At 41.2% G+C, this 19,460-nt stretch overlaps 1 protein-coding gene across 1 annotated transcript in view; it reads right to left on the minus strand.

Moving 5' to 3' along the window:
- Positions 1 to 19,460, minus strand: part of RALGPS2 (Ral GEF with PH domain and SH3 binding motif 2) — a 281,112-nt gene that overhangs the window by 50,535 nt on the left and 211,117 nt on the right. The window contains exons 11-12 of the mRNA XM_040360339.1: positions 15,338 to 15,475; positions 13,625 to 13,715 (exon numbers count right to left, since the gene is read on the minus strand). Of these exons, the coding sequence (XP_040216273.1) occupies positions 13,625 to 13,715; positions 15,338 to 15,475 (229 nt within the window). The remainder of the gene's footprint in view (positions 1 to 13,624; positions 13,716 to 15,337; positions 15,476 to 19,460) is intronic.

Below are 19,460 nucleotides of genomic sequence, written 5' to 3' on the forward strand. Positions count from 1 at the left end.
GATCCTTGAGGCATTGCCGAGGGCTGACTGATCTGGAAGTTGCAAGAATTAGCGGTGACTGTAGATGCAGTATGGTGGAGAAGGGACTTCTCCATGCGAAGAACCTTGTGTAGTCTTCTCAATATTCCAGGTAGAAATTGGAAGGCAGAAACCTGCTCTCATTAGAGAGGTCATCCATCACGTAAAAACACTAGCAAAAAACTAAGGACTACTGGGAACAGAAGGGGTTATGTGGAATGTCATAACATTGTTTGCCAGTGTCCTCCCCTAAAGGTGGCAGCATATAAATCATGGTCTTGACTAATGGAAGCCTGATTCCTGTAATGTACAATCAAGATTTTTTTTTTTTTTTTAACGAATGCAGCCATCAAAACCTCAAAAGACTGCTAAGCTTTAAAACTATATATATATATATATATATATATATATACACACACACACACACACAGTATCTCACAAAAGTGAGTACACCCCTCACATTTTTGTAAATATTTTATTATATCTTTTCATGTGACAACACTGAAGAACTGACACTTTGTTACAATGTAAAGTAGTGAGTGCACAGATTATATAACAGTGTAAATATGCTGTCCCCTCAAAATAACTCAAAACACAGCCATTAATGTCTAAACCGCTGGCAACAAAAGTGAGTACACCCCTAAGTGAAAATGTCCAAATTGGGCCCAATTAGCCATTCTCCCGGTGTCATGTGACTCAGTGTTACAAGGTCTGGGGTGTGAATGAGGAGCAGGTGTGTTAAATTTGACGTCATTGGTCTCCCTCGCTCATACTGGAGGTTCAAAGTGGCACATCATAGCATGAGGATCTGAAAAAGTGAATTATTGCTCTACATAAAAATGACTTGGGCTATAAGATGATTGCCAAGACCCTGAAACTGAGCTTCAGCACGTGGCCAAGACCATGCAGTGGTTTAACAGGACAGGTTGCACTTCAAAACAGGCCTCACCATGGTCGACCAAAGAAGTTGAGTGCCCGTGCTCAGCGTCATATCCGGAGGCTGTCTTTGGGAAATAGATATACGAGTGCTTCCAGCATTGCTGCAGAGGATGAAGGGGTGGGGGGGGGGGTCAGCCTGTCAGTGCTCAGACCATACGCCACACACTGCATCAAATTGGTCTGCATGGCTGTCGTCCCAGAAGGAAGCCTCTTCTAAATATGTACAAGAAAGCCCGAAAACAGTTTGCTGAAGACAAGCAGACTAAGGACAAGGATTAATGGAACCATGTCCTGTGGTCTGATGAAACCAAGATAACCGTATTTGGTTCAGACTGTGTCAAGCGTGTGTCACAGCAAGCAGGTGAGGAGTACAAGTGTGTCTTGCCTACGGTCAAGCAAGATGGTGGGTGTGTCATGGTCTGGGGCTGCATGAGTGCTGCCGACAGTGGGGAGCTACAGTTCATTGAAGGGAACCATGAATGCAAACATGTACTATGACATACTGAAGCAGAGGATGATCCCCTCCCTTCGGAGATTGAGCCACAGGGCAGTATTCCAACATAACAACCCCAAATACAACTCCAAGATGACCACTGCCTTGCTAAAGAAGCTGAGGGTAAAGGTGATGAACTAGCCAAGCATGTCTCCAGACCTAAACCCTATTGAGCATCTGTGGGACATCCTGAAATGGAAGGTAGAAAAGTGCAAGGTCTCCAACATCCATCAGCTCTGTGATGTCATCATGGAGACGAGGACTCCAGTGGCAACCTGTGAAGCTCTGGTGAACTCCATGCTTAAGAGGGTTAAGGCAGTGCTGGAAAATAATGGTGGCCACACAAAATATTGACACTTTGGGTCCAATTTGGACATCACTTAAGGGTGTACTCACTTTTGATATACTAAAGATATACTAAAATATTTACAAAAATGTGAGGATGTACTAACTTTTGTGAGATGCTGTATTTAATTTCCCATATTCTGGGCTGCAGATGCCAGCTTGAGAGAGTGTTGTGTGGATTAAATGCATGTGCGCATGGCATGGTATTTACATCAGCAACTATGGAAGAATGAAGCTGCACAGAGGGTTACAGCACTAACAGAAAAAACAGCAACATACCGTATTTTCCGGCGTATAAGACGACTTTCTGGATGCAAAAAAATGCATCCAAAGTCGGGGGTCGTCTTATACGCCGGGTATACGCTAAGTACTCACTTTTTTCCCCCAGCGCTGACAGACCCCCATGCTGCGATCGCGAGCGTGTATTGATTTCAAAGCCGCGCCTTCACTGCAGAGTGTTCTGTGATAGGAGGAACAAAAATCTTCCCAGCAGCGCCTCTGTTCTTTGTTCCTCCTATCACAGATGCCTTCTCATCCTCGGACGAGATGAGAAGACGTCCGTGATAGGCGGAAAACATAACAGAGGCGCTGCTGGGAAGATTTTTGTTCCTCCTATCACAGAACACTCTGCAGTGAAGGCGCGGCTTTGAAATCAATACACGCTCGCGATCGCAGCATGGGGGTCTGTCAGCGCTGGGGAAAAAAGTGAGTGTTATTGCACTGGGGGCAACAAGTACAGGCACAGTGGGGGCAAGTGATGGCAATGTGGGGGGCATGTAATTGCACAGTGGCAATGTGGGGGCATGTAATGGCACAATGGCAATGTGGGGGCATGTAATGGCACAGTCTGGGCATGTAATGTAATGTAATGGCACAGTGAGGAATGTAATGGCACAGTGAGATTTGAAAAAGACTGTTTCTGTCAGCGGTTCTGGCTCCCCCTCAGCTTCCAGAAAGACAGTAAGAAGGGGGTAGTCTTATACAGTGAGTATATCCCAAAACCAAAATTTTTCCTGGAAAATTAGGGGGTCGTCTTATACGCCGGGTCGTCTTATACGCCGGAAAATACGGTACACTACTGTTACTGTATGAAGCTTGAACATGTAGATTCCAATTAAAATGATAAATTACATGATTACATGTAGCACATGGCCAATGTGATAATTAGAAAAACTGCAACTTGAAAAAATTGGCTTAGTACACTTCAGTACTGGGCAATTAGCCATGCTGGTCATTATGTAACTTCGACTGCAGCAGCTTTTACAGAAAGTCTATACATATGTATAAAACAAATTTTCTGGACTAAGTGGTCATTGAATCACATATACTGTAAAGTATTGTTAAAGCCTGAGGGCCCGCTTACATCATTATGTTGCAGTTATGTGCAGCGATGCAAGCTGAGGAATCGAGCATAGTGCAAGCACTCATTTTTTTGTATGGCCCCACCAAGTAACTACAAAAAAACAAAAATCTTTGCTGAGGTGAACAAATGTAGGAGAGGAATATTGTGGCCTATCTGAAATGAAATGCATTGCCTTGTGTGCTACATCGTAATGCAACCCAGTATGAACAGGCCAGGTCCTCAAAGTAAACCTTTCACAAACCTGGGCAATCCACACCGATATAGGAAAATCAGCCATTGCTGACCACTCCTAAAAAGTGCCAATTGTCTTGATTTTTTACTAATCCAAAATCTACCCCCCCCAAAAAAACACAAAACATTTAGACTGTGAGCTCCGACGTAACCTACTGCGTGGTTCAGAGACTCAAAGTATTTAAGACAGACACCCAAGTATCTAGCATCAGAAAAAGATCTGCAGTGGTAGTGTACATTTGTCCACATACTGGTGACATTTGTACATATTCATTTTGAAATGTCCATGCCAGACAGGTTCATTTTAATTGTATGAGTAGGTAAACGGAGCGCCCGATATCCAATTAGAAGCAAAACGGAGGTGAATATGTAATCGTTTTATTGAAAATAGCAACAAAAATGATCAAGGCTTGATTATTTTTTGCTACTTTCAATAAAAGGACTGTGTATATATATATATATATATATATTATATATTCACCTCCATTTTGCTTCTAATTGGGAGCTCAGTTTAACCTAACCCTATAAGTATATGTGGGAATGGCCTTGAGGACGTACTCAGAGACAGCAGCCCAAGCAACTTAAAAGTGGCCACCATCCTTCTGTTAAGTTGGGCAGGAATCATTGGGAGCGAACTCTCCCAAGCCGCCCCCCCACCATCACCCACTTACAGACCATCAACTGAGTGAGTCAGTCCAGTACGATCTCCAACCTTTAAAATGTTAATTTTAATAGCAGCTTTATAGAATCATTTATAGTTAAGGGCAAGGACACCACCACAAATGCAAATGGCATTTCCCATTATGTTTTTTTTGTTTTTTTTACAAATAGTGAGAACCACCTATCTTGCTAGTCTGATCAGTTTAGTCTGTTCACCATATGGAAGTGTAATTGTTTTAGTCAGATGCGTGCCTCAATAGGAAGCTTCCCCCCTACCTGAACCCCACTGTACCATCTATGTCCATTACTTTCATCCCATTTAAGTTTCATAGAGCCTGTTTGCATTTTTTCATTTCCAGGCACGTGTTTACAATTGTACAAGAATGACGAATCTCTCCTGTTTTCTGTCATGCAAATTAGACATTTTGCAATGCATATACACAATTGATTGCTGACACACAACAGGAACAGAAGTCAGACACTTTCTGTATGGCATTTTTCTCAAGAAAGGCCAACTAGAAGTGGAATGATGCCATGAGCAGGCACCAAGAAATACATTAGTTTATGAAAAATTAACACGTACGTAAAGCCAAAACCCCTGCTAGCTTTTTACTGCTATCAGGGGCCCCATTAGACTGATATACCATTTCTTATTTTTCCTGCCGACAGGAAGCGAGAAGGAACTTTTTTCTGTATCCCCGCTGCAGATTTCCCCTCACTTCCAGTTGAATCGGCTGTCAGCAGGACTGAAAGTTAATATAGCGGAAAACATTCTTGGCAGGATACCAATTCTCTCTCACCCTAACAAAAAGTAAAAAAATATATTTTGCTTGACATACACTTACAGAAAAAAACATTAAGGGCCTCATGCACATTGGACATTTTAACGCTATTAAGAGAGTATGGCATTTTTTGTTTTCCCTGCCTCTAAACGCTTCTGATATTGGCCTGTGTGTTCTACACACAGGCATTTAATGGCAGAGAAAAACCCAATGCTAACACACCAGCAGCAGCGTTTGGCAGAAAAAACGTTTGACGAGTGTAAATGCATCTAAATGCGCATTAATGTTAGGCAAGTAAAGCGCTTGAGCGTTAATTCATTTCAATGGCCAGAATAAATTATTATTCTAACCAACTAAATGAATGCCCATATGCTTGACATGCCTAAATGCGTTTATACACATTTTGCAAGTGTCGGGTGTTTCTTCAGCCAAAAACGCTTCTGCCAAGAGGAAAGGCGTCTAGGAGAACAAATGCTCTGTGTGCGTGAGGCCTTAAGCAAATATATGAAAGTCTGAATTACTGTGGAAAAGCACATTAGGCCTTGGTTTACACTAGATGTAGTGCCAACTCACTGCAAATTCCACACTGCATCAAAAGCACAACCCATTCATGCAAACCGATTGCGAAGTGTGGGTTGACACCCTGAAATTGGTTTGCAGTGCGATTTGCAGAATCAGATCGTATGGATGTGTCAGATTCTGGTGCTCACAAAAAAGGGCCCTGCAGAGGTTTGGTAAGAATTCCATTGCGATTTGAGCCATACAAATCCATGGCTCAAAATCGCCCCCCGAGACACTGCATGTAATGGGCACAGGAATGTGCTGCAATTCCTGTGCAAATTACATGCAGTGTACTGCGCCGCATCAGTGTGCAACTTAACTTCCTAAACTACAACACGTGCATTATCCACACTTCCCATCTTTTTAAAAAGATAGAGAGGAAAACCTTTTAAGCACAAAGTATGTGGGCAAATACCCTGCAACGTGCTGTTGCAGGGTATTTGCCCACATACTTTGTGCTTAAAAGGTTTTCCGCTGTTGAACAGCTGTTTTCCCTGCCGCGCATAGACACTCCCCCTTGCTCGCGATTGGACAGATCCGTCCAAGGGGGAGTGTCTATGCGCGGTGGGGAAAACAGCAATTCAAACGAAAGCTGTCTGTAATGTTCCCCGCGCCGCGCTGATTAACGTTGTAGCGGCGTTGGCGGCGGTAGCAGCGGCTGGGGGGGGGAGAAAGTATTCTATTCTAGTATCGGCTGTATTACTAATACTCGGTATCGGTCCCGCCACTGCCACCCCACCCCAGTCCTCGTTTATAACGCGCACCCAAACTTTGATTTATTTTTTTGGTATAAAATTTTGAGCGTTATACTCGAATAAATACGGTAAGTCTGACCACAGATTTTCTATTGGATTGAGGTCCGGGCTTTGACTAGGCCATTCCAACACATTTACATGTTTCCCCTCAACCCCTCAAGTGTTTTAGCAGTGTGTTTGGGGTAATTGTCCTCTGCTGGAATGTGAACCTCCGTCCTAACCTCAAATCACACACAGAGTAGTGCAGGTTTTGCTCAAGAATATCCCTGTTTAGCACCATCCATCTTTCCCTCAACTCTGACCAGTTTCATAGTCCCGACTGCTGAAAAAAATCCCCACAGCATGATGCTGCCACGATCATGTTTCACTGTGGGTGATGTGATGTGTTGGGTTGGGTTTGTGCCAGACAGTGTTTTCTTTGATGGCCAAAAAGTTCAATTTTAGTCTCATCAGACCAGGGCACCTTCCTCCATACATTTTGGGAGTCTCCCACATGCCTTTTCGCAAACTCAAAATGTGTCATTTTTTTTGTTGCTGAAATTGCTTTCTTCTGGCCACTCTGCCATAAAGCCCAACTCTATGGAGCGTACGGCTTATTGTCGTCCTATGTACAGATACTCCGGTCTCTGCTGTGGAACGCTGTAGCTCCTCCAGGGTTACCTTAGGTCTCTGTGCTGCCGCTCTGATTAAATGCCCTCCTTGCCTGGTCTGAGTTTTGGTGTGTGGCAGTCTCTTGCCACTTTTGCTGTTGTGCCATGTTCTTTCCGCTTGGTTATGATAGATTTGATGGTGCTCCTAGGGATCAAAGATTTTGATTTTTTTTTATAACCCAATCCTGACTTGAACTTCTCAACAACATTGTCCCTTACTTGTTTGGAGAGTTCCTTGGTCTTCATGGCAGTGTTTGGTTAGTGGTGCCTCTTGCTTAGGTGTTGCAGCCTCTGGGGCCTTTCAAAAAGGTGTGTATATGCAATGACAGATCATGTGACGCTTAGATTGCACACAGGTGGACATCATTTCACCAATTATGTGACTTCTGAAGGTAATTGGTTGCACCAGAGCTTTTTATGGGCTTCATAATAAAGGGGGTAAATACATATGCACATGCCAATTTTTTTTATTTCTGAAAAATGGTTTTATGTATATATTTTTCTAATTTTACTTCACCAACTTAGACTATTGTGTTCTGATCCATCACATATAATTCAGATTAAAAAAACATTGAACTAAAGGCTGTAATGTTACAAAAATAGTCAAAAACACCAAGGGGGTGAATACTTTTGCAAGGCACTGTAGAATAGATAAAATTTTTAGTACCGCATAACACTTTTGGTAGCAAAATTGTTCATTTTGTATAGAGATGTACACATCAGAACAAAAAGAGGGACAACTGAGGCAGCACAAGGGACAGAGGGATTTGGTCTCAAAAGAGGGACAGTCCCCTCGAATGAGGACAGTTAGGTTTAATGCATTATCTACAATACCCACTATTGTCTTTTCCCAACTCCCACTGTTGGGCATCATAATAATCACTATGTCAAATAAAGAGGGTTATAGCATCAAGATCTTTTACATTATCAGAAACTTCTACAAGTTCCTGCTTTAAGGAGAAGCATGCCTCTACTGAAAAGATGTTCGACAACTCTAGACTCAAAGTTCCCCAGTTTTCCCAAAGAAGTTTGGAACCACCAGGACTCATCCTAGAGCGGGCCGCCAGGCCAAACTGAATGATCTGGGGAGAAGGGCCTTAGTCGGGGAGATGACCAAGAACCCGATTGAAAATCTGACAAAACTACAGAGTTTCTCTGTAGAGAGGAGAACCTTCCAGAAGAACAACTATCTCTGCAGCACTCACATCACACAGGCACATAACAGCCAGCCTGAAGTTTTCCAAAAAAGGCACCTGAAGGACACTCAGACCATGAGAAACAAAATTCTCAGGTCTGATGAAGCAAAGATTAAATTCTTTGGCCTGAATGGCAAGCGTTGTGTCTCGAGGAAACGAGGCACCGCTCATCACCTGGCCAATACCATCCTAATAGTGAAGCATGGTGGTGGCTGCATCATGCTGTGGAGATGTTTTTGCAGGAAATGGACGACTAGTCTTTACCTCGATCCTGACTAGAACTGGAAGACTAGTCAGGATCGAGGGAAAGATGAATGCACCAATGTACAGAAACAAACTTAATAAAAACCTGCTCCAGAGCGCTCTGGACCTCAGACTGGGGCAAAGGTTTATCTTCCATCTGGAGAGATTTGAAAATGGCTGAGCATGACACTCCCCATCCAACCTGATTGAGCTTGAGAAGTCCTGCAAAGAAGAATGGGAGAAACTACCCAAAAATAGGTGTGCCAAGCTTGTAGTATCATACGCAAAAAAGACTTGAGGCTGTAATTGGTGCCAATGGTGCTTCAACAAAGTATTGAGCAAAGGCTGTGAATACTTATGTACATGCGGTTTTTACATATTTTTTTATGAAATTTGCAAAGATTTCAAAACAAACTTTCACATTGTCATTATGGGCTATTTGTAGAATTTTTAGGGAAATAATGAATTCAATCAATTTTGGAATAAGACTAACATAAAATGTGGAAAAGGTGAAGCGATGTTAATACTTTCTGGATGCACGGTATTGTTCCTTACTAAAAAACACAATTTTTTATCAAGTTATGGGTAAAGTTCTGCTTTCATTTTTTTCTTCAGTACAACTCTGTCCACTTTGTTTCTACTTGTCGAAACTCCTGTGTATAAAACACTTCAACAAAGCATTGTTTGTAGTATCCCCAAACCTTGTCCGTTTTGGAATGGGCATACATTTGATAGCCTACAAATTAAAGCAAAACTTCATGCAAAATAGTTAAAACGCACATAGGTTTACTGTTTAAAGTTAAACTGTCGAAAAGAATACATACCGTATTTATCGGCGTATACCGCGCACTTTTTTGCGATTTTACTTTTTAAAATCAGGGCAAAATCGTGGGTGCGCGATATACGCCGATACCGGCTTCCCGCGCTGTTTGAACCACTCCTCCGACATATACCGAGCGCAGTACACTCGGGTATACTCTGGCAGGCTCCGCTCGCGGTGACGTCCTGTACGGCCTTTACGCGAGAGGAGCTGAGCCTGCCCGAGTATACTGCGCTCGGTATATGTTGGCAGGGTGGTTCAAACAGCGCGGGAAGCGGGGATCGGTTGAAAAACACAGCGGGGAGGACACCACGATGGCCGCAGAAGGACGCCAGACCGGACAAGGCCACCGATGGACGCCGGGCAAGACACCGACGAGGGGCAACCAAAGTATTTTTTTTCCCCAGGAATTTTCCTTCTAGGTTGGGGGTGCGCGCTATATGCCAGGGCGCGTTATATGAAGATAAATACGGTAATTCATTATATATATATTTTTTAAAGTACTGATACCTTTTACAAGTTTACCTAAACATAATGAAAATGGCAAATGACCAGAATCTTACAGTAAAGGCGTAGGTGGGTGGATTATGGGGAAAAAAAAAAAGTTGGATTTTTAATCTTTTAGAGCCATTTCCTTTAGAGAGGTGTACTGTTCATATTACAATTCTTCCACTTCTGTTGCCCTAGTTTAAATAAATCTGGAATGAATAGAGTGAAATATTTGTGAGAGTGAGCAATGAAAAGAACCAAAATGAAAAAGCACCACATTTTCAGTGGTGCCTGGAGTTCTATTATGTACAGATTCACAAACTACTACAAAATGTCTACTGGCCCACGTGGACCTCTGTCATCCATGTTGCAAGTCTCCAGGAGATTTCAAACGTTGAATTGTGGCTTGTGTGAAGAAGGTTCAACAATTATAATTACTTGTGTCTGTTCAAGTAGGTCTATAAAAATCAGATCAAACATGATGCGTGCAAACTAAAGTATGCCATTCATTAATTAAACCCAATTCTGACTTTGATCAATCAATTCCACAGGGATTCCAAGTCTGCGTATTTTACCTCCATGTCTAATTAGCATAACACAAAAGTTAGCTATAATATACTATAATATACATTAAAACAGAGTGAACACAATGATGTATATCAGCCTGTCTTGAGGCAGACAGAACATCTGTATTTAACTGCAGGAAAAATGGTCATTATTGAAACAAAGCCTGAAAGTGACATCATTTTGACTGCAATGTAAGACTGCCAAGAAACCAAAGCAGATATTGAGTGAATTCATACATCATGACAACATTCTTCAGTCTGCTCAAATTAATCATTATTAATGACTGAACATGAAGTCCAAAGAACAGACATAAAAACTACTAAAAGTCTGCGAAGGGAAAACCTTTGTTAAAGCGGAGTTCCGGCCACAATTTCACTTTTTAAATATAAATACCCCTGTAATTCACAAGCTTAATGTATTCTAGTAAAGTTAGTCTGTAAACTAAGGTCTGTTTTGTTAGGTTGTTACAGCATTTAGACACTTTATAAAATAGAAATTGACTGGGGCCATCTTAAGTGTGGGCATCATGAAGCCAGACTGTATGACTTCCTGGATTTCAGCCTTGCAGATCTCGCACATGGTCAGTGCTGCACAAGCAGTGTAATAGGTTTCAGATCAGGTTTCAGCACCTGTACTGTCCAAGTCACATGATTCTTCGAGACTAGGGAGACTATTCTGCCTAGCAACAACACTTTGAAGGCATCTTAAAAAAAAAAAAAAAAAAAAATTCTTAAAGGACTAATGACATTTTTTTAAAACTACTGATGTAATGTTATATTTATGGGTGGTACTCCACTTTAACAAAAAAGAGAATTGCCCAAAAAAAAAGTTACATCCATGGGCCATTACCAGTCAGGTTAGGCTGTTTTTCATTTGATTCTAGTGCCTAGACTTCTTGGATATCAAACTGATAGAAAAAAAATTGTACGAGAGCCACATCTACTCCAAACAGTGGACAAGATTAATTAATTCTGTTTAAAGCGGGGGTTCACCCTATAAACGAAAAAAAAATAAAAAAAATTTCCTCTACCATAAAATCAGGCATTGTAGCGCGAGCTACAGTATGCCTGTCCCGATTTTTTTACCCCCGTACTCACCTTGTACTCGTACATCGAAGATACCGACTCCCCTCGGGGAATTAGCGTGCCTATGGAGATGGAGGATGATTGACGGCCGGCTCTGGCGCGTCACGCTTCTCCGGAAATAGCCGAAATAGGCTTGGCTCTTCACGGCGCCTGCGCATAGCCTGTGCGCAGGCGCCGTGAAGAGCCGAGACCTACTCCAGCTGTCTTCGGGGTGAGTGACGTGCCAGGGCCGGCCGTCAATCATCCTCCCTCTCCATAGGCACGCCCATTCCCCGCGGGAGCCGAAATCTTTAATGTACAAGTACACAGTGAGTACGGGGGTAAAAAAATCGGGACAGGCATACTGTAGCTCGCGCTACAATGCCTGTCTCGATGGAAAAATGATGTAAGTGAGGGTGAACTACCGCTTTAAGCAGGAAGCTTTAGCCCCAAAAAGCAAAAATGCAACGTGCCTTTACTGCATTGGTTAAGTGAGCTACCAGAAAAACCAACTGAACTTCTAATGCTATTCAGGAAACATTGTACCTGATGAAGGCCTCATGCATACTAGACATTTTATAAACACTCCTAGAGGTCTTCCTCCGAACAGCAGTGTTTTGGCTAAAAAAATGCCTTATGTTTGTAAAAGTGTGTAATGCGTTTAGTCACATTTAACTGCCTCAGGTGTTTGAATGGTAATTTGAACGCTCAAGCACTAAACGTGCCTAGCATTAAAACGTGTTTACACACGTCAAGCGTTTTTTCTGCCCAAACTCTGCTGCTCCTGCATGCTTTGGCAGTGGCTTTTCCCCTGCCTCTAAACTCCTTTAAAAGCCACCAAGATTAAAAGCCTATGTGTTAGAGCTGCACGATTTTGGATGAAATGAGAATCATGATTTTTTCGCTTAGAATAAAGATCACGATTCTGAAGAACTTTTTCATTTTAGTGATTTCCAACCCCATTAACAATAGATTATCAAACAAGGTGGCAATAAAATAAGACACAATACGCTTTCCTCCAATCAAATTTAAAGAAATGTAATGAAAAATAGTGTAATGTGTAAAGAAATAAAAACCACCACCAAGTTATTGGGGTCTTTTTTTAGTACTCATCGATACCAATTACCAATACCTACCGCAAATATTTTGTTTACACTTCAGCTTTTAGCAATGGTACACAAAGCATTAAAAAGTTATTTTACAAATACATTTTTTTTTTTTAATTCTGTGCTTTTTTGTGTGAGCCATGTAAATATATATTAAAGGTGTAAAAATATTGACGAACACAAGCAAACAAAAAAAAGTTTTAATTAATAGTTTATATTTAAAAAAAAAACAAAAAAACGACAAGGTTGCTTTAAACCAGTGTTTCTCAATTCCAGTCCTCAGGCCCCCCCAACAGGTCAGGTTTTCAGGATTTCCATTATTTTGCACAGGTGATTTGATCAGTTTCACTGCATTAGTAATCACCACAGCCTTTTCATCTGAGGGAAATCCTGAAAACCTGACCTGTTGGGGGGGCCTGAGGACTGGAATTGAGAAACACTGCTTTAAACAGACTTCATTTACAGACCGAAGTTCATCCCTTTGATCTGTAAATCAACAGAAAAATATGTTTTTTTTATCTTTCAGCACTGAGCAATATTGTAGATAAACTCTGTCGGCTGCTTTTTTTTTTAGATTGTGTGGGGGGGTTGAATCGAGATTACGATCTTTTAACAATTAAATGTGCAGCTCTACTATATGTGCACGGACACATAGGCTAACATGCAGGGGAGTTAAAGCAAGGTTCCACCCAAAGGTGGAACTTCCGCTTTAAGCACTCCTCGCCCCCTTAAATGAGACATTTGGTATGTCATTTTTTTTGGGGGGGCGGCCCCTCCCTCTCTGCAATCTCGTGTCACACATCTCAGAAGATTTCCTGGCTACTAGGAGAGCGCAGAGTGACTCGCGCATGCGCAGTAACAATGATTGCGCAGCGGAGAGGAGGGAAAGAGAAGCGAGGCTTCGGGCAGCCACATCGCTGGACCGCGGGACAGGAGAATGTTTATTAAAAGTCAGCAGCTGCACTTTTTGTAGCTGCCGACTTCTAATAAATGTACAACACGGTGGAACTCTGCTTTAAGAGACACAGGAAAAAATGCCAGACCCCCCTTCCCCAAGGAGCAGCTGTAAAACTTTTCAGTGTGCACAAGGCTAAAAGTCAAACCACAGCAGATTGCAGCCTTTGCAATAAAAGCAAAAGGTAACCTCCTTCCACCAATGGTGGGGACCAGCAATTACGGGGCCACCGTTTTTACTTCCTATATAGTGGGTTACATTTACAAATGCGTTACACTAGCAAACCAGTACTAGGAGAGAAACATGATAGAAAATCAGCAATTCAGAAAATAAATGGACATGAGGTTTCTTGTAGCTATTTTAAAAAAGCTGAAACTGCACACTTACTTATAATTGTCATCCTCCACAAACTTTTGAAGCTCCTCAATATATCGCACTGAGTTCAGGTATTTCTGTACATGAGGCAATATGGGAATATCTGCAAAACAAAGAAAAAAAAAAAAAACTAACAAACAACTGCAATGTTTGAAGAGGTCTACCAAAATAAACCGGTGCTGGAAGTAGTATGAAAGTTGGCACTGCTTACATTTCCTTTTAAGGTGCCTCCTACCCATAATGCGGATCTTGTGGCTTGACAACTTTCTGAACCACTAACCCAAAACAAGTATGCAGATCAGGTGTGCAGAGTCCACACTAACTTCACTTTCTGTATATTTACTCTGGATCAGTGATGCAGTAAACTGGAGCCAGGGACAGTCAGACAAGGATTTTTTGTATAAGGTGGTCAAAATGCAACTTTTTTCAATTCCTCATTTAAAATTAAATTTGACATCTGTATTATGTATGGGGTAAATACACAAAATCATTGTTTAGACCTTCTGAATAGTGGTGGCATAGTCCTCAAGGCTACAATCTCATGCACTCAGATACAGCCCTTTTTTTTTTTAAATATGCTAAAGCTCAGTATACAGGTACTGAAACAAATTTCGGTACATGGTTACCACAGTCTATTCAACAGAAGTCGGTCTAATGATGCTTGTGTGTCTGAACAGACAGCAATACACATACAAAAAGTTGTCTGGTTCTTTCTGAAACATTCAATATGTGTTTAGTAGGTTTAACTGGTCCTTCCCCAGAAAAGGGTACTTTTTGCTACCACTTGTGCTACATTACTTAATTCCAAGATGTCAGGGATAATCCTGCTGCTGATTAAAAAACAACCAGTATATACCTCAGCTAGGAAAACAGATATATTGCATAAATATTTAAAAAGTATAAGATATGATATGAAGACAAAAACACAAGAAAATGACATGATCTACACGCATCATAGAATCGTGCATCTTATATGTATATCACATACTGAACATCAGACTCATGTCATTGACAGCTGATATCCAACTACAGTCAGTCCCCCCCGAGTCACAAATAAGATGGGGTCTGTAGGTTTGTTCTTCAGTTGAATCTGTTCAGTCGTAAGTCAGAACAGGAAAAAAAAATGTTGTAAGTTTAGCTCCAGCCTAAAAAACGATTTTTAAGCTTTTTGGATAACATAGGGAAGGGTTAACACCCCTGTAACATTTGTTTTACTGTGTGCCCCTGTTTAGAAGATTTTAGCTCACTTTGTCCCAAAGACAATTTGATTTGGAAAATCTTGGGTTGATGTGGAAACAAGCCTTGGTGATAAAGCATCAGTGGATGTATTTTTTTCCCATAATAACTCTTACAGATGAGAATTTCCCTTCCTAGATGCAGATTTCCTCTCACTTCCTGTTGCCTCTCTCCATTTGTAAGTCGGATGTTTGTAACTAGGGGACCGCCTGTAAAGGTAACTACATCTCCTTTTGACTAATAATGTGGCCAGTCTTCAAAATTGAGAGACAATAAAACATGTCAAACAGAATATACATCAAATGAGGCTACTATGTGAATAGGGGTTCAGGATCAAATCAACCCTGGAGCTGCTAATCCAATGCTCCCCATTATTGCCAGAGACTGTAATGAGGACAGGTAAATGGTTGTTTAATGATTATGTTTGTCTAGGACTACCAATCTTTATACAAATCTACCAAAAGAATCCTTTCCTAGGAAAATACTCACCACATTCACAGGACTGCTGCAGGTCAGAGATTATCCTCAGGATATTGTTCATTAGATTAGATCTCTGCTCATTTTCCAGAATGCTGCCAGTTGATGGGTATGCAGAATCTATATAAGTGAGGTCAGAGAGGTAAATACCTAAAAGGAAACACAAGATATAAAGAAAAAAAAAAACATTAAAAAGACAGTCTCTCTTTGCAACATATGCAAGTCATACATTGTTATTGCAACACAGTATAATCCCCATCCTATGGGGATTCATTTGAGCCATTTGATGTGCGTAACTGTACTCTGCACTGGCGTGGAAAGACTTTCACACATGCGGATAAGTTTATACAAAAACGTCATTCAGATAATGAAAACAGAATTGTGACTGCGATGCACACCGCACAAGCTGAAGGGAGACAGAATATGCTCAGAGGGGTAACCTGAGATAGGAACACAAGTCTTCATTCATGCATTAATTTTTCCTGGACCAATTCTTAGTATGATACTGGGGGATGTCTCATTATCTTGCAAATTAAGATTCTCCAAACAAGAGCGACTCATTTATAAAAGATGAGACTTGATTTCCATAGCAGTCAAAAAAATGGCATATAGTTTTATCCAGTTTTACTACCAACCAGTACTAACTGCAATAGAAGAAAACTCAAGAAGGTGCCTGCACAAAACTTTGTTTTCTATGGCATGAAGACGTCTATGTAGATCGGAAGACAGGCAGCACTGGCTGCCATGGGCAACAAGGAAAATAATTGATTCAGACATTTTATTATGGGGAAATCGTTTCTTTAAAGAACAGTTAACTACAGTTACCAAGTACCCAAGGACCTGGTGCCCAAAATGAAGCCGCGAGTCCACTTGCAGAGCTGTAGCGCTTATGTTGCCCTTGGGGACCCTGCTGACATTAGTCAATGTTTTTTTTTACTGCCCCTTTTAAATGGGCAGATTCCGATCAGCTCTAAGACGCCCTGCTGATCAGAAAAGAGCGGAAGGATGACACATCCGTGTCCACTCGGTTTCTGCAGAGCAGACATGGACAGAGCCCACTCTGCTCTATGAGCTGGCCAGGAGTATACGGACTCTGTTTACACCTGACTACCCTCCAATATTGATCTGCCTAAATGGAATATGACAGATCCCTTTCATATTTAAATTCCTTTTCTCCATTTAGCCATCTCACCAACAAGCACCTGAAGTAAACAGCTTTGCAGTGAAGTCTGATGGTTGTGTATACGAACCTTTGTCCATAAACTAATAGAAAGGTAAAACTGTTCCGATTAATAAAAGGATAAGTAGCCAGCGACGTGGGAGCCAACAGATTAAAATAAACACATTTTTAATATGCATTTCTAACCAGTTACTAAAAATGTGATTTTAGGAGGTACCACACTACAATCCACATGTTATAGCTTACAGTTATGGCAAATACCAGTATTGTATGGCTTATATTTAATGGTCTTGGTAAAACTGCTACACATGCTTGCGGTTTCTTTTGAAACAGGCTCTCTGCTTGTAGTATTCAGCTGCATAAACATTTTGGTAAAGACTTTAATATAAAGAAAACGTATAAAAGAGCTACAGTAACTATAAAAAAGGTAAAACAGTATTTACTCTGCGGGTAGTTGTCAAAACTATACTGTAGCTAGTACACGTCTGGTCATTTACAAAAACTTCTCAACTGAGGTACATGTTCTATTGATGGCAGCAACGACATTTACAAGCAGCTGGTTGGAGAACAAGTAGCTATAACTACTCTAACACCAATCCAAATGCAACGTCACCATGTTGTAATGACAGCCAGCGTATAAAAGCGTATAAAGCGTATAAAGCTGGTGATAGACACTTGGGGGCAATCCGATATTTGGGAAGGTTGTATATGTCCTCCTGAATCTGTGAATTAACCCCATCTTACAACTGGTAATGTTTAACCTAAGGGGCAGGTAGCGGAAGAGGTGTTGTGTAGACACCTCCAGTGCCCACTTACCTAAGGGGAAAAGGATTTCTAACCTGTCCAATCGCTGAGCCTTGAACACATTGTCAGCAGCTAATTTAAAGCTGAACTTCACTCTATCAACATTGATTGACTATTTTGAATCCTGCCAGCATTAGAAAATAGATAGGAAAGTCTATTGTATTTACTTGTTTTAAACTTTTTAAATATCTTCTTTCTAATGTCATACATCCCAGGAGTCTTCAGGAGGTAAGGGGGGCTTTCTCAGCTAAGTAAATCCTCTTGCATGTATGCCTGAGCTAAGGGAAGATGGATTCCAGGAAGTAAAATACTACATGAACCATCTGCCCTCAATATGGCCATGGCCTGAAATGCTAGGGGTGCTTTTCAAAGTGATCTCAGCAAAAAAAAAAACAAAAAAAACATGGACATGAATGGATGAATGGGGGAGTTTGCTTTGAATATTACAAATAAATTTAATTGTGCTTCCACGTTAAAGTGGTTGTAAACTCCAGATATGAAATATGAACAAAGTATTTCCTTTTATAGTGTGTATTTGTCTCAATTTCCATCTACAGCTTCATTGCTCTGCTATCCGTATGAATTACTTTTGACGGGTTTTCTTGACATCAAGAGCTAAAAGGTGACAGGAAAGGAACCTCCAGCTGATTGGCAGTCTCTTTTTTGTTCCTTTGCGGAGGTGGTGGGGGGAGGGGATGTCCCTTCCCTCCAATCAGCTGTTAGAGCTCTTAATGAGCTATGTAGTGTGCAATTTCAGCTCTCCAGACCCTTTTTTTCCTGACAGCTCAGACAAGCTGTATAAATTCGGGAACTTTGAATGTCTGCAGAGAAGCAAATTTGTTTAATCTGTCTCACCTGAGGCTAGTCACTTCACTGGGTATATGCAAGGATTAAAAAAACATTTTCAAAGTATTACCATTGCCTGATCTTGAAAATTCTTATACTGTACCTATCAACACATACCAAATCCCAACATTCAAAAAATGTCATAGTATTGCAGTGTTGGGAGCAAACACGTATTGGATAGGAGTGGGGGGGGGGGAGGGGGTTACCATTACCAGACAGAACCCTTAGGTACCGTGTCTAGCAACAGTTTAGCTGCAGTCTATATGGCAAAAGATGGTCCTCAAACCAGCCCAATGTCAACAAAGATATGTGGCCTCAGCTCTATATTTTCACAGTAAACTCAGGAGCCACAATTTTCACAGTAAACTCAGGAGCCACAAGGTGTCATGCTTACATGGCAGGGGCCCAGCAAAAGCTGACCACAAGTCACTCTGTCCATTAAAATGATTGAATTACTGCAATGCTTTGTGGGACAAATGTGTATGGCATTATGGTCACAGTGGGTTGATACAAGGCTTGATGTGTTTTTTGGCAGCTCTATCATGCATCATGTAAAATTACACTTATGAAAATATATTTAGCCACTACCCTATTGTTCCTAACCCAAGGAATGTCATCAGACCCACAAACATAGTTGTGTTTATACCCTTGACAGACAAGTTATGGACAGCCTAGCCTGTCTTTACCAAATCAGAGACGAATCTGGCAGTGACCTCACATTTTACTGAAAATCACTCAAAAATAATCAGCTTCATAATAAATTGTGGGAAAGTTATCGTGCGCCCCTTTCCAGCAAACCATTACAATAGTGGCACTGATATGCAACATAAGCCTTGGATTAAAAAACATTCCTGGAACTTGAATAGCACATTGTATTATTTATGTAGATGAAGCACCAATTACAACAAAAAAATATCAGTTTCTCAACATGTTAATGCAATTTTCAAAAGGAAATATTATTCTTTAAATCTACAGCTTTCTTTAAAATAAGACCTGCTGATCCTGCAAGAAGATCCCCGTCTTCCAACGGCTATCTTGGGTTTACACCTTGTCACATGCGATTACGATGGAGACAATGAGCGGGCATGTAGGTGTTCAATGCACAGACATGTTTCAGTCACAATCAGGAAACCCATCCTGAGATAAGACATTTTCACCTTCCACTGGAGTGAGTGCATAAAGACAGGAAGAGGTTAGAGTTCAGAGCAACATTTGGTTGGTAGTGAGCAAGAATTTCGATAATCGAGCATTCTGCCATTCCAAGCACTTCAAACCAACAAAGAATACTAAAGAATGATGCCCTGC

This window comes from Rana temporaria, chromosome 7 (assembly GCF_905171775.1).
Source record: "Rana temporaria chromosome 7, aRanTem1.1, whole genome shotgun sequence".
Classification (NCBI taxonomy): domain Eukaryota; kingdom Metazoa; phylum Chordata; class Amphibia; order Anura; family Ranidae; genus Rana; species Rana temporaria.